The sequence below is a fragment of the Podarcis liolepis genome (assembly GCF_965112155.1).
Source record: "Podarcis liolepis genome assembly, chromosome: 13".
NCBI classification, from domain to species: Eukaryota; Metazoa; Chordata; class Lepidosauria; order Squamata; family Lacertidae; genus Podarcis; species Podarcis liolepis.
The window spans coordinates 25,210,977-25,226,069 of record NC_139573.1 but is presented as its reverse complement, the minus strand read 5'-3'; the positions used below and the strand labels follow the sequence as shown (position 1 = coordinate 25,226,069).

General features: G+C 40.0%; 2 protein-coding genes and 1 pseudogene across 3 annotated transcripts; all 3 read right to left on the bottom strand.

Annotated features, from left to right (window-relative positions):
- Positions 1 to 2,018: 2,018 nt before the first annotated feature.
- On the bottom strand, positions 2,019 to 2,936 carry LOC310692516 (olfactory receptor 14A16-like; the record flags this gene model as incomplete). The annotated part of the gene is made up of 1 exon (XM_083473460.1): positions 2,019 to 2,936. The coding sequence occupies exon 1, from the start codon at positions 2,880 to 2,882 to the stop codon at positions 2,019 to 2,021; it is 864 nt and encodes a 287-aa protein (XP_083329586.1). The 5' UTR covers positions 2,883 to 2,936.
- Positions 2,937 to 5,866: 2,930 nt separating this feature from the next.
- LOC310692515 (olfactory receptor 14C36-like) lies at positions 5,867 to 6,736 on the bottom strand (the record flags this gene model as incomplete). The annotated part of the gene is made up of 1 exon (XM_083473459.1): positions 5,867 to 6,736. The coding sequence occupies exon 1, from the start codon at positions 6,728 to 6,730 to the stop codon at positions 5,867 to 5,869; it is 864 nt and encodes a 287-aa protein (XP_083329585.1). The 5' UTR covers positions 6,731 to 6,736.
- A 4,142-nt stretch (positions 6,737 to 10,878) lies between these two features.
- Positions 10,879 to 13,018, bottom strand: LOC310692513 (olfactory receptor 14A16-like; annotated as a pseudogene). The gene is made up of 2 exons: positions 12,984 to 13,018; positions 10,879 to 11,823 (listed from the first exon to the last, which is right to left on the bottom strand). The product of its transcript is annotated as an olfactory receptor 14A16-like (transcript).
- Between the last annotated feature and the right edge of the window lie 2,075 nt (positions 13,019 to 15,093).

Here is a 15,093-nt window from a genome sequence, read left to right as displayed (position 1 = left end):
TGGCTCCTACATGGGGAGAAGGAGCGAGAGAGAAGCAGAGCTGTTCTGCTTGTCCCCCACTTCCAAACAAAGTATGCAACAGACGGGAGAGGCATATAATGGGTATGGGAATGAACAAAGGTTGAGTGGAAATAAGGAGGTCATTAATTAAACTAGTTTTCCTCATTATATTTCAGAAAGCAAAACCTGTGTGACATTGTGTGGGAATCCTGAATTCTTGCCTAATATCACATTGAGGTTCTATATCTAAGCTTTATGCAAGGAGCATATGTGAATCTATCCCTGACAATCCCTTTACACATAAAAGGAAAATGCCTAATTACAAATGTGTCAGGAAAAAGCAAATCTGTCTGTTTTTAGAGGTTTGTAGACCCTTATGTGTTCTGCAAAAGGTCGAGGAATGACCCGTCAGGAAAGACATTAAGCAAGTTGCAGTCAAAAACTTCTGCCACCACCACAGAGGAAGAAGAGACATTGGAGGAGGATGTGCCTGGTGCCTATCGTTGGGGCCATGCCCTCTGCAGCAGCCCTTGAGGACTCTGGGGCAGCTTGTGCCTAAGTTTCCTACCTGCTCACTGCCTGCTTAGTGCCTGTAGTCATGTGCAACTTATAGGGTACATTCAATAAACTATCTTTATGATTTCTCTGTGTGTGCTGTGCATTCTTGTAGAGTGGGATTGCAATGCTGGATAAGGTGGGTGTTTGGGGTCTGTGCAGTGGGTGCAATGTGGGTGCAACATGGGTGTTCTGGTGTGCTCCTATGTGCTTGCTTACCTGGCCACACTGTCCCATGCTGTTGGTGCACATACCTGTGTGATAAGAGATGTGCTGATGTGTGGCACACACATTGTGCTGATTGCCTGCCCCAATGAGCACTGCTAGAGACTCTGTGTGCACTCTGTGCCCAGTTTGTTTGTATTCCTGTGCTGGCAATTATGAGCCATTTTCGGTGAGCTATCTCTACAGTTCATACACACCTGATCAGGGGACTTGGAAACTCTCTTTGTGTGTCACAAGTGCACCCCATTCCCTAGTAGGTAATGCCAGGTGAGCTAGCTCTCTGTGTTGTGGTGCTTTCTTTTAGCTCGACTAGGCTAGTGCTGGACATTTACAGGGTGTGAATTTATACAGGCTTAAGTTCCACCAACCTGCTGCATTCAAGAATGCTCAGTACGTCTCATGTGCCACATATGTGACAAATAATAATGTATGGAATGAATAACAAACAACATTCACTGAGATATATCCACTATCACACTGCACAAAACAAAACAAATTGAAGCAAGCGCTCATCCATACATCTGCTTGTCTCCTGCCTCATAAGTGCAGGTCAGAGTGGATTTCCACTTGTCCGATGCTTTCGAGGTACAGGTCCAAGCAATTTTGCCATGGCGTGTTGTTTCCCCCAGAAAACCCTTTCTTTAACAATAGACAAGAACAAAAACAAGAACAAACAGCCATCTGCAGAATGCACAGTTTCTGTTTGTTCCAATTCAGCTCTAAAGATTGGATTTTCCTGGGAGAATGTGACAGGGCAAACAGAGGTGTGGCTGAGACCTGAAAGTATGTGCCTGTGTTGATGGAAGGAAGGTGAAATATTCTGAATATTCTGAATAAACAAAATCTTTATTTATTTCTTCTTATGTTTGTATTCTAACTTTCCACCAAATATAAATTAAGTAGATGTCATCAATAATGCAAATACAGTAAAATATAATAAAAGATGGCAGAACAGTAATAAAATACAAAGCAAAATAAAGCCATAAAGCAAGTTAGTTAAAATATTGGTAAGCATCTAATTAAAATGCTTTAAGATGCCAAGAAGGTCATCAGAGATTAAAATAGCTAGGCCTCCCTGGACAAGGAATGCCTAAACTATTGTAAACTAAACTATTGTAAAAAGGTAGCAAAGTTTATTGTTACAGAAAACTATTATTACAGGAAAAAGCTATGTAAGGTGAGCTCAGTGCTTTTTAAAAAAAAGCTGTATTGCAAGAAGAGATGAAACGAAAACAGGCTTATAGGTGAACGGGAGGCCTCTTTTTATTATTCCTACCAAAAATAAAACCCAGCAATTTCCACAAGGCAGTTTTGACATCTTTGTTTCTCATGCTATAGATTATTGGGTTCATCAGTGGAGGCACCACAGTATATAGCACAGCAAGCACTTCATCCAGATGGTATGGAGAATTAGAGGTTGGCATTAAGTAGGTGAAGACAGAAGTGATGAATAATATGGAGACAACTGTGATGTGGGGAATGCAAGTGGAGAAGGCTTTCTGCCTGTTTGCCATGGAGGGCATTCTCAACACTGCAGTAAAGATCTGAACATAGGACATGACAATGAACACAAAGCAACCAAGACTTAACACAGCAGTAAATAGAAGAGCCCAAATTTCACTGAGGTATGAATCAGAGCAGGAGATTTCCACCAGGCGTGGGATTTCACAGAAGAACTGGTGGATGACATTGGAGCAGAAAGGAAGTGAAAAGACAGTACCAGTGTGCAAAGCAGCATTGAACAAACCAAACACCCATGCTCCACCTGCCATTTGAATGCAGCTACTCCATTTCATCATAGATGCATAGTGCAAAGGGTGACAGATGGCTACATATCGGTCATAGGCCATGGCAGTGAGGAGGAAGAAGTCTGATGATGCAAAAAGGATGAAGAGAAACGTTTGAGTAACGCACTGTGAATATGAAATCAGTCTTATGTTCATGAGAGAATTTGCCATGGATTTGGGAATGATGACGGAGATTGAGCCAACATCAAGGATTGATAAATTGACAAGAAAAAAATACATTGGGGTGTGCAGATGACTGTTGACAGCAACCAGGGTAATGATCAGAAGATTTCCCACCAGGGCAGTCAGGTACATTGCAAAGAAGATCACAAAGTGTAAAATCTGCAGATCTCGACCCCCAGAAAAACCTAGAAGTACGAAATTTTCAATCATTGTTATGTTGAGAATGGCATGAATCATATTTTGACTGTTGGAAGAAGAGAAACAGTATTGATTAATTCATTTGCACATAGAAGGTGTCTTTATTATAAGTTCTGAAATATCTCCCTGTAATTTGCTACTTACCCCACCCCACCCCCATTTCCTGGTTGTAGTTTGTTTTTGTTCATTTGTTTGTATTTTGCACCAGCAAAAAGGCACTTCCAACGAACACTCAGATTCTAGTGATTTCTTCAAACAGCTGTAGCACGCTTGTTCCCCATCCCACCCAATGTCATTTCCTAATTGTCCTTCATCCTGAGATGTCAGGAGTTTGCCATGGGGAGAAGAAGCCCCACTATGCAACCAGTGTTTCATTCCCAATTCTCTGGGTCAATACTCTTTAAGGCAAAACTCACAGTCCAGATTTGTGTAATTCTAACTCTGTGTTCTTGTGCTTAGAAAATAGCCTAAATGTGTGTAATACTGCTCCATGCCTGAGGCTAAGCAGGTTTGGTCATGAATGTTATCATGATGGAAGAGTGTCAAGGAACCATAACCACTCTGAGATCTTGGGGGGGGGGAATCTGGGGCATACAGGTCAGAAATAAAATTATAATGCCTTGGATCCTATGATAACTTTATTTTGCCAGAGGAATTTTCCCATCCCTACCTCTCCCTAGCAGCCATTGATTTGTTAGCAGCCTCCTCCCCAAACTTCCAGAGAGGCATTTCAGGGGTTGCAAGTGTATATATTGGGGAGGATAGAAGGATAGATGCTGCTTCTCTGAACTTCAATTTATTTATCCATCTCAGAAGAAATAGATTGAAAATAAGAGAAGGTGCATGATTAAGACACTATTCTAGTGGGATAGAGCAGGATTGGGGATACTGAACATACAAATGAGGGGATAATAACCTAGAAAAAGAAAACAACAACATAATAATAACAGTATAATAGCAATGATATTTAAAAAAATAAAGATGGAAAAAAGCAAAGAAATTGGAATAGAATTAAGTGGAAGGAATTAAAGGAATATCAAGAAAGGAGATCTGAGGACACAAGATTGAAGGACACAGATGGGTACTATATTTTTCTATATATTTCTTTGGCAATTCTGCTTCAAATGATTTATCAGCAAAATGGTTTCTATTTACCTTCGGTCTAGGTGTCTCTCCCTTTTTCTGACACCTCTTAATCTTTCACTCAGTAAAGTGTGAACAAATCAGGTGTATATTTTCCATTTTTCCCTCAGATTTGCCATAATTCTTTCACATCCCATGCAATTGCAAGTGATTCCTCTCTTTTTCTTCTATCAGATCACAGCAACTCATCTTGGGTTGACAGGTGTGTCTTGGAGAAAGAACTTGTTTCAAACAGCAGTAAAAGAGGCAGGCTTATGTGATAGGAGACATATCTACCTGAATCATTTTGTTCTCTAAAGATTTACTCCCTGTTTACCGGAATAGCTCAGCATTAATGGCACAGAGTGGCTACAATGCTGACTTTTCTGACTACAACAGCCTACTTTCAAAGTTTGCAATCTAAGGCTATGTTGCATTGCATTTTCCAGTTGTCAATATTCAGTGAGACCCAGAGAGCTCCTCTTTTGAATTTCCAAACATCCCCACATGGAATAGGGAGGCAATGTTTAAGTCATCCACCCAAGGGAACAAATGTAATAGCTGAATTGTAGCAGAGGCTGAGACAATGCCAGCTCTTTAGCATCATTCTAAGGAATGGAAGATTTTCCTTCATCATTAGGTAAATTGTTGTACACCCACAAATAATCAAAGATACTATGGAACACCAAGAAAAATTCTGATAACCATTTAGCTTAAGGTTAGCAGATGTCCCCGTTTCCCGGGGACAGTCCCCGGATTTACAAATCAGTCCCCTGACAAAAGTCTATCATTCCTACTGAAGTTGAAAAGTGTCCCCAGATTCATTGAAAAAAATCTGGTAACCTTAATTTAGTTGCAATACAGACACACATGCATTAAAGTAACTTGGGGTAATAGCATCAGAAATATCCTTCCCCTCAAGAGAATATGAGAGCAAAAGAAGATTTTATGGGGATGCAACCAGAAGTCTATTTAGGCCAGCATCCTATTTTCCAAAGCAGACAACCAGATGTTTTTGGAAACCCATAAGCAGAACCCATTCATGCAACTGGTACTTGAAAGTATCTGAACTTGCAACTTGTGATGGACATCATTACTAGTAGCTATTGAGAGATCATTTATTCTCTGAATTGCCTAATCATTTATAAAACTGTGTTAAATTCACCACATCTCATGGCAACAAAATTATGTTTAGATATAGTAGTAAGGAGGGTTACATCATGAAACACAGCCCTCTATGAATGAAAGGTTTATATTCCAGAGAAGTGCAGCAGCAGATATGCTGGGTAGATGCACTGGACAGAGCAAGCTTGCCTCAGAAGGCTGAAAAGTGGGGTGCCTAGCAAGCAAAAAACCATGAGAAGATAAGGAATAAGAAGGGACAGCTTCTTCATCCAGAAAGACTAAAAAGGGGTGTGAGTAAGCCCTGTTATAATCAGTTGGCCTGCTCTGAGGTAAATGAGGTTATGATTGCAGGCATAGTCATGTATAGAGTAGATACCATATTTTTCCGTGTATTGCACGGTGCTTTTTTGACACAAAAATCATGTCAAAAAACGGGGGTTGTCTACATATGGAGGTAGATAAAACATGTATAAGTCATAATGCTTTCCAGGACACAAAATACAGAAAGAATGATCTCTCTCAGGTTTCTGTTTGCAAAATGGCAATATAATTTATTACTGCAGAAAACTGTTGTTACAGAGATAAGCTTCTATATTAATAATATTGTATTATTATTATTATTATTATTATTATTAATCTGCATTACAAGATAAGATCAAAGAGGAACAGGATTAAAGGCAAATGGGAGGCATCTTTTTAGTTTTCTTACCAAAATTAAAACTCAGCAACTTCCACAAGGCAGTTTTGACATCTTTGTTCCTCATGCTGTAGATTATTGGGTTCATCAGTGGAGGCACCACAGTATATAACACAGCAAGCACTTCATCCAGATGGTATGGAGAATTAGAGGTAGGCATTAAGTAGGTGAAGACAGAAGTGAATAATAATATGCAGACAACTGTGATGTGGGGAATGCAAGTGGAGAAGGCTTTCTGCCTGTTTGCCATGGAGGGCATTCTAAACACTGCAGTAAAGATCTGAACATAGGACATGACAATGAACACAAAGCAACCAAGACAAATTGATGTACTAAAAAGAAGGGCCCATATTTCACTGAGGTATGAATCAGAGCAGGAGATCTTAAGTAGGCGTGGTATCTCACAGAAGAACTGGTGGATGACATTGGAGCAGAAGGGCATTGAAAAAACAGTACCAGTGTGCAAAGCAGCATTGAGCAAACCACACATTAATGTTCCACCTGCCATCTGGATGCAACTACTCCATTTCATCATGGATGCATAGTGCAAAGGGTGGCAGATGGCCACATATCGGTCATAGGCCATGACAGTGAGGAGGAGGAGGTCTGATGACACAAAAAACACGAAGAAAAACACTTGTGCGACACACTGTGAATATGAAATCAGCCTTATGTTCATGATGGAATTAGCCAGAGATTTGGGAATGATGGTAGAGGTTGATCCAAGGTCCAGAATTGATAAGTTGAGAAGAAAGAAATACATTGGTGTGTGCAGGTGCCTGTTGACAGCTATCAGGATAATGATCAGAATATTTCCCAACAGGATAGCCAGGTACATTGCTAAGAAGATCAAAGATTGCAAAATTTGCCATTCTCGGTCCCCCAAAAATCCCAGAAGTAGAAAATTTTCAATGACAGTTATGTTGGGCACAGCCTCCATCATATTTTGACTGTTGGAGAGCAGAAAAAATTATCAATTCATTGCACATAAAAGAATCTATATTCTTGATTTTTTTTCCACCAATTTCAGAATTCTATAAATTTCATGTAGGATTTCTTTCTATTACTTTTTTGTTAAATATATGATACCACCATTTTAGCTTTCCCATTGAATTGTTTTCCTTCCTTGGCTTGGAGCCATACACATGTTACAGCAGCAAAAACAAAACAAACAAAAACATTCCACTTAACCACACCCTCAAATTCTAGTGAGTTCCACCACCTGCTGCACTCGCCTTATGCCAGGCTTCCGCAACCTCAGCCCTCCAGATGTTTTGAGACTACAATTGCCATCATCCCTGACCACTGGTCCTGCTAGCTAGGGATCATGGGAGTTGTAAGCCAAAAACATCTTCACGGCTGAGGTTGAGGTAGCCTGCCTTATGCCAATGAAGGAAGACGCACCTAGCATTCTCCTGTGTCTCAGTCTCTTTGTTATTTGAACCCAATTTGATTTCTTTTGACATTATATTTTGGATCCCCTTTGAAGACAGCCCTGATCCGTATAACAATTCTGTTCTGTGTTAATGTCGTAGTTGTTTATTTATACTATCTTCCATTTTATACTCTTCTCTCTGTGATGGAAAACTAATGCAAATGTATGGGGGGGGAGAGAATAAAACTATAATGTTGTCAGGAAAGAAGTGGAAATAACAGAGCATACATCATTAAGCCACAGTTTTTGTGGGATAGAGAATACTGGGAAAGCAGATTGTATACCTGAAGGAATAATAAGTTAGAAAAAGTAATAACTAATAGATAATAACAATAGTAATATTTTAACAGGGGGGAGAATGAATGAATGGAATTAAGCTGAGTGATTTAAATGGTGTCAATGAAGGAGAAATGGGGGGTTGAAGAAAAAATCTCCAAAAAAAATAGAGGTCAAAGATATAAGACCTACAGTGGTGCCCCGCAAGATGAATGCCTTGCAAGACGGAAAACCCACTAGACGAAAGGGTTTTCCGTTTTGGAGGTGCTTCGCAAAACGAATTTCCTATGGGCTTGCTTCGGAAGACGACAATGCCTTGCGAGTTCCTGCGGGGGTTCCCCCCCCCTTTTTCTAAGCTGCTAAGCTGCTTATCAGCTGATCCAATCATCCGATAAGCCGCTAAAAGCCGCTAATAGCGCTAATAGCTAATCCGCTAATCCGTCAATGGGCTTGCTTCGCAAGACGAAAAAACCGCTAGACGAAGAGAATCACAGAACGGATTCTTTTCATCTTGCGAGGCACCACTGTACTTTATTTTCTCATAGGTTTTATCAAGTTGATATTTGCAATTCTGCTCCAGATCCTTTATTAGCAAAATTGCTTCTATTTACCTTGATTCTAGATGTCTCTATTCTTTTGTTCCCCCTCAATGAAGTACAAGCAAGTCAATTATATATCTCCCCTTTTTCTTTCCTCAGATTTATATTTCTTTCACATTTCATGCAATTGTGGGAGATTCCTCTCACTCTCTCCTCTGTCAGGTTCAAAATCTCCTCAGGCTACACAGGAGGAAAGGCTTATTTCAAACAGCAGCAAAAGAGACAGACTTATGTGGTGGTGGAAATATAAATCTGACTCCTATTGGTCTCTAAAGCTTAACTCCCACTTTCCCTGAATAGCACAGCACTAATGGCCCAGTGCCAGTGTCAATTAAATGTTCTATTCCCGGTAATGATTCTTAAGAGTTCTCACTGCATCAGCCTCTGCAACCATTTCACTATTGCATTCATTCTCTTGGGTCGATGACTTAAACATTACCTTCCTGTTGCATGTGAGAATGATTAGAAACAGAAGAGGAAGGTCTCTCTGGGTCTCATTGAGTATACAGAAGAAGAAAGTTAGACAATTGGGATACCTGTTTGCAGCTCGGAGGGCGGTCAATTGTAGACTGAAAAGCGAATTTCCCTTCAACATTAGGGAAGTAAATATACAGCCATGAAACATCAAACATCGTAGGCAGGATCCAGCAAGGTACTCATACCCTTATAGCTGCAATGTGCACACACTCATGACAGTTATTCAGGAGTGCAATGAAGGCTCCAACACCATTTTCTACTGTGGCCATCATCAATTTCTCCATCCCCCCCCCCCACTTTCCCCCCAGTGTTTTCTGCTTTATTAAATTTAGTTGATAACATAACATATATGTAGTATTTCAGAAGTTACAAATAGAAGTCAGTTCATTCCTATACGATACAAATCACCATACCTTCTTGCTTGACTACATAAGACTGCTCGTCACCTCCCAATGTATTTACAAATTCTACTTATTCAGTTATACAAATAATTATTACTTTGTTCTATTTATGTAATCCTATAATTTCTTACACCTTTTACAACCATTTGCTTTTTTGTTGTTGTTGATAAACACAGAAACCATTCAAATGCTACCATTGATGCCACACCGCTGTTGTATTTCTTTAAATATTTCTTGAACATGTCCCATTTTTGAATAAAGCTTTGATTTGTATTGCCTCTCAGCCTGTTAGTCATATGTGACATTATGGCAAATTCTAGTAATTTATTCTGCCAATCAATTTTTGTAGCCATCATCAATTTCACCATAGCTTTCCTAGTTGACTTCATCATCTTCAGTACGCTGATGTTTTTCAGTGTCTGGGTCTCTTATACCAGTGTACCTAGGTGCCAAGGAAACATATTACCTGTTGTGGATATGTTTGCCATCTTTGCTTCTTGTACTGGGCTATTGTCAAAGGCTTTAAAGTTCCTTCAGTCCATTCCTAAATGTATCTTAAAGAGTTCTGGGTAGTGCAGTGAAGCTGTAGGTGGTGTGTTGAAGGAGTAGTGCTCTCCTAACATTCCAGTGAAGGAGAATCTCATAATTTCAGGTATTTCTGCCCTTGTCAACCTCATCATCTCCTCACCTTTCCTCCTCTCCTTCCTGGTAAACAGCAGGAACTCAGTTGCTGGGAGGTCAGCTGAGAGCTATGTCCCACCACACTTTCCACAAATGGTGTAGTGGGTATACAGTTCACTGGTGACAGCTAGATGTCAGACAGAGCTATCTAGCATAGGGATGTGGATATAATATTGGGTTCAGGAACATTGAATGCGGTACATTCTATTCTGGGATACAAATTTCAAATCAACGGCATAATTGTAGAACAAATGTTACTTTACAAAGGTCATCTCCCAAGACTGGTGGTTTATTAAGTGTGTATTCTGCAAATATATTGACACAATAATAGTGCAGAAGTGGTAATTTGTTCAGTTTTCGTTTGCTCTGCAATGCTTTTCCAATGCTGCCACATTATTGTTGTCCAGAGGGGTCACAGTAAAACAAAAATAAACCAGAAAATGTGTGATATGAAAAATTATGGTGTTTCAGCAGAAGCACTAAGAAGAAATGAAGCAGCATAATCATTCCAAAGCATTTTCAGCTACAAACAGTATTGAATGAGAAATCACACATGATCCTCTCAATAGCAACGTGAGCAGATATGATCAGGAATGTGCAATAAAAAGGATATTAGGTGGGGGGGGCAAGCAAGGATACTACATTACGTGACAAAATAGTCTAAGCTCATCAGGGAAACAAACAAATTTCAGCCTATAGATATGTTACTTCTCACTTTTAAGGCTTTCTTGTAAACCGGGGGGGGGGGGGTCCCAGACCACTTGCACATTCCTTTAAGCACCAGGACAGCTAATGAAATGAAGAATGCATATGGATAAAGAAGCTCTCTGTTTTCATATAGAGTCCAGCATACACTTTCAACATCACGTTCAATTTTCTTCACTACAGAAGGAAAGTAAATACTATATAGTATTTATTTGTTATTTACTTATTATACAAGTTTCTCATTCCATTCACTTCTTTAGACTATGGAAGGGAAAGATATACATACATAGGAAGCACAATGTATTTTTGCATAACAAAACAAATGTTACAAGACAATAATCTTAAGCTGCATCACAAGACAAGTTGGAAGAAGAAAACTCATAGGAGAATCAGAGCCATATTTTTATTCTTTTTAGCAAGAATAAAACCCAACAAATTCCACAAGGCAGTTTTGACATCTTTGTTCCTCATACTGTAAATTATTTGGGTTCAGCAGTGGAGGCACCATAGTATACAACAAAGCAAGCACTTGATCTAAATTATATTCTGAGTCAGAGGTTGGAATAAGATGGGTAAAAATGGCAGTACTGACTAATATGGAGATAACAGTGATGTGGGGAATGCAAGTGGAGAAGGCTTTCTGCCTGTTTGCCATGGTGGGCATTCTCAACACTGCAGTAAATATCTGAACATAGGACATGATAATGAACACAAAGCAGCAAGACCTATTGTGAAACTCAAAAGAAGAGCCCAAATCTCAGTGAGGTATGAATCAGAACAGGAGATCTTCAGTAGGTGTGGAATTTCACAGAAGAACTGGTGGATGACATTGGAGCAGAAAGGAAGTGAAAAAACAGTACCAGTGTTCAAAGCAGCATAAAGGAAGCCTGCCATCCAAGCTCCACTTGCCATCCAGATACAGCTACTCCATGTCATCATAGACGAATAGTGTAAAGGGTTGCAAATGGCTACGTATCGGTCATATGCCATGACAGTGAGGAAGAAGAAGTCCGATGACAGGAAATGGATGAACAAAAACAGTTGTGTGACACACTGTGAACATGAAATCAGCTTTATGTTCATGAGAGAATTGGCCATGGATTTTGGAATAATGACAGTGGTTGACCCAACATCAAGCACTGATAGGTTGACAAGAAAGAAATACATGGGGGTGTGCAGGTGACTGTTGATGGCTACGAGGATAATGATAAGAAGATTTCCCATCAGAATAGCCAGGTATATTGCTAAGAAGATCACAAAGTGCAAAAATTGCCGTTCTTGGTCCCCTGAAAATCCCATGAGTAGAAAGTTGTCAATGATTGTTATGTTGGAAATGTCATCTATAAGATTTTGGCTGCTGAAGGAAGAGCAAAAAAATAATGATCCCGTGCACATAAAACAATGTGTGTTCATTCTAAAGTCTTATCCCCCCCATTAATTTACTGCCATGTATGATACTTTTTATTACTTTATTGTTAAATGAATGATCTCATAATTTCAGTTTTCCCAATATAGTATTTTACTGGACCCAAACAAATTTTGTGCCAACAGAAAGGCATTTCCACTAATAAGTCCCCAACCACCTGCAGCCTACTTGAGTCTCTTCAAATTGCATTTCTAAGGGTCCTTCAGTACATAGAGTGTGGTGTTAGCAGTGTGGAAAAAGGCATAGGAAAGCCCTATTGCACAGACACAGATCTCCTCGCACCTCAGAAAGCTGAACTGGTTTCGCTAGGAACACTACCTGGATGGAAGAGTGTCATTGAATCATGTGTTGGCCACCCAGAGTTCTTTCACAAAGACAAAAGTGTCATAAATAAATAAAATTACAAAGGTGTGGGACCCATGTTGTTAGGAGCCCCTTCTACAAAATGGCACAGAGGCTTCTCAGGGGTCACAGACAGATGCAAGGACAGCCATATATTTCTTATGAAAACGTATTAATTTTATCTATCTTGAGGATCCAAGTCAATATGATTCTTGTGAGTTTACTTTACCATAAGGTCCTATGCTGCAGGTGATTCCTTAACCTCCTGACTCACAAGCCATTATCTCTGTCCCCAATCTTGCCTCATCTTCCTAACAGGGGTTATACAGTGGTACCTCAGGTTACAGACATTTCAGGCTACAGACGCTTCAGGTTACAGACTCCACTAATCCAGAAATAGTACCTCGGGTTAAGAACTTTGCTTCAGGATGAGAACAGAAATTGTGCGGCGGCGGCGGCAGCGGGAGACCCCATTAGCTAAAGTGGTACCTCAGGTTAAGAACAGTTTCAGGTTAAGAACGGACCTCCAGAATGAATTAAGTACTTAACCCAAGGTACCACTGTATCACATTTGGAAAGAAATAGTAGAAATTCCATACTATGTACAGGGTTTAAAACAAAAGTAGTAGAAGTCGTGTGGTGTGTATGGGGTGTTTGGAGAGGGAGAGTGTGTCTGGTGGGGGACACGTCATGCTCCTTTCTGGGGTAGTTTATCCTCCTTTGGTCCCCACCATGCACTCAGCTCTCACCTGTGGCTCCTTGATGCTGTCTCCTCACATTTCATGCCAGTATGAGAGATCCATCGCAGTCTCTTCTCTGTTGGATTCACAGCTCCTTTTGTTTCACAGGTGCATGTTAGAGGAAAAGCGTCTTTTAAAAGCACTAAGAGGGAAGACTTACGTGATGGTGGAAGTATGTTGCTGACTTCTGTTGGTCGCTAAAGATTACCTCCTTCTTCCCCCGAATTGCACAGCACTAACAGCCCAGAGCCACTGCCAAAATAGGTCACTTTTCTAAGAGCAATAGACCACCTTCAAAGTTTTCAGTCTTAGGCTATCTCTCATCATGAATTGCTGCTGTCTACCTTTCTCAGGCTATCTTTCTCATGCTGCACACACAGTGAGACCCAGGCAAGGATTCCTCTTCTGTTTCTTATCATACCCATATGGAATTGGGGAGGGGAAACTGCAATGCTTAAGTAATCAATGCAACAGTAACATTGTTGCAGAGGCTGATGCAATGGCAGCTCTTCAGCATCCCTGCTAGGCATTGGGGAAATCCCTTCATCATTAGGGAAGCAATCATAGGCCTGCAAAACACCACCGTTGTAGGCAGGATCCCTCAAATTGCAGATAACCATAGAATTGCAACATGCATACACTACATGTCCAGCATATGGAAGAGTACCGCTTAAAAGCAGTTTCCACCCATCCTACAGTATGTATCTCCCCACAGACATATATGCCACAATAAATTTCTGAATGTTAAAAGTACCAAGAGATTTTTGTAGGTGTGTGGGTGAATGAGATGTTCTTTGACAATGAAAATTATACACCATTATACGGGTGTGGGACTTGATATTAATGGGGGGGAATCACTCACAACGTTGAAAACCCAGGAAAGTACACAAAATCAGAAAAGTTTTGTAAAACATGCTTCAGCTTTATTTCCAATTCAACTTCAAGAGAACATGGCTATAGTCCACCAGTCATGATAACATTTTGAAAGGTATTTGTATTTGAAAGAGAAATATTCATATATATTTTTAATTAGAGATTTCTTGGTTTGCAAAGGTATGTGCAATGTCTCTTTTTCAAGTTACATTTTCTACAGATCAGTTTCATTTGTTGAGACATTAGTGTTATTTAAAAAGCACTGGGACTGTGCTCAGTGGAAGGCTCTTTTTTTCCCTTTCTTGTGTTTATTATGTAAATGATAGATGAACCTCTTTAAAAAGACAATAAAAAAATTCACACTAACTCTGTTTTGGTTCAGCTTTAGGCACTGCACATGTCTGTCAATGTTCCTTCCTTCAGCAGAGCATTGTGATTTTTTTTTAAGATATAGGGGCACATCTTGACCTCACACAGGTACACTGTAATCCTTGGTTCTAGATTCAGGTAGGTAGCCGTGTTGGTCTGACACAGTAGAAATGTCTATTTTTAAAAAATTAAAAATTGTCCAGTAGCACCTTAGAGACCAACTAAGTTTGTTCTTGGTATGAGCTTTCATGTGCATGCACACTTATACAGAAGTGCAATCCTGTTACAGATGCAGCCAAAGGCAGCCCTGAACCCCCCCCCCCCCGACAAATCCAGCCAACTAGCCATATGTTGTGTCATGCTATGTCATTCCCCACCATTGTCTAAGATCCATGATAAAATGGAGGTTCCTCACATCCCTGGCTGGTGGGCAGAGTTCAGTTTCATAGGCCACAAATTGTGTGCAGAGCAGGTCTGATATAAGAAAGTCATGCAGCTAGATTTCTAGCACACCAGAAGACAGAAGAGGATATAGCTGGTTTTAAAACTACATTTTGACTATATAAAGGTACTATTTTGTAAATATATATAGCATAAACCACACTAATAAAGATAAAATGAGGCCCAAGTAAACAATGTTAGAAAATAGAAATATAAACCTGAAGGTCGAACACCAGTTGAAAAAAATCTGTTTCAATGGCACAGTCTTTTTCAATTCTGTCAAACAGGAGACTGCATGCCAATAAGAACCACTATATGTATGTATGAATGAATGAGGCACTGAGGTGGTACATTAGAAAAATATGCTTTGGACAGCATGCAGGTGAAATGTGGATGCAAGCAGGGGATGGTCACTACCATTACACTTAAATGTTGT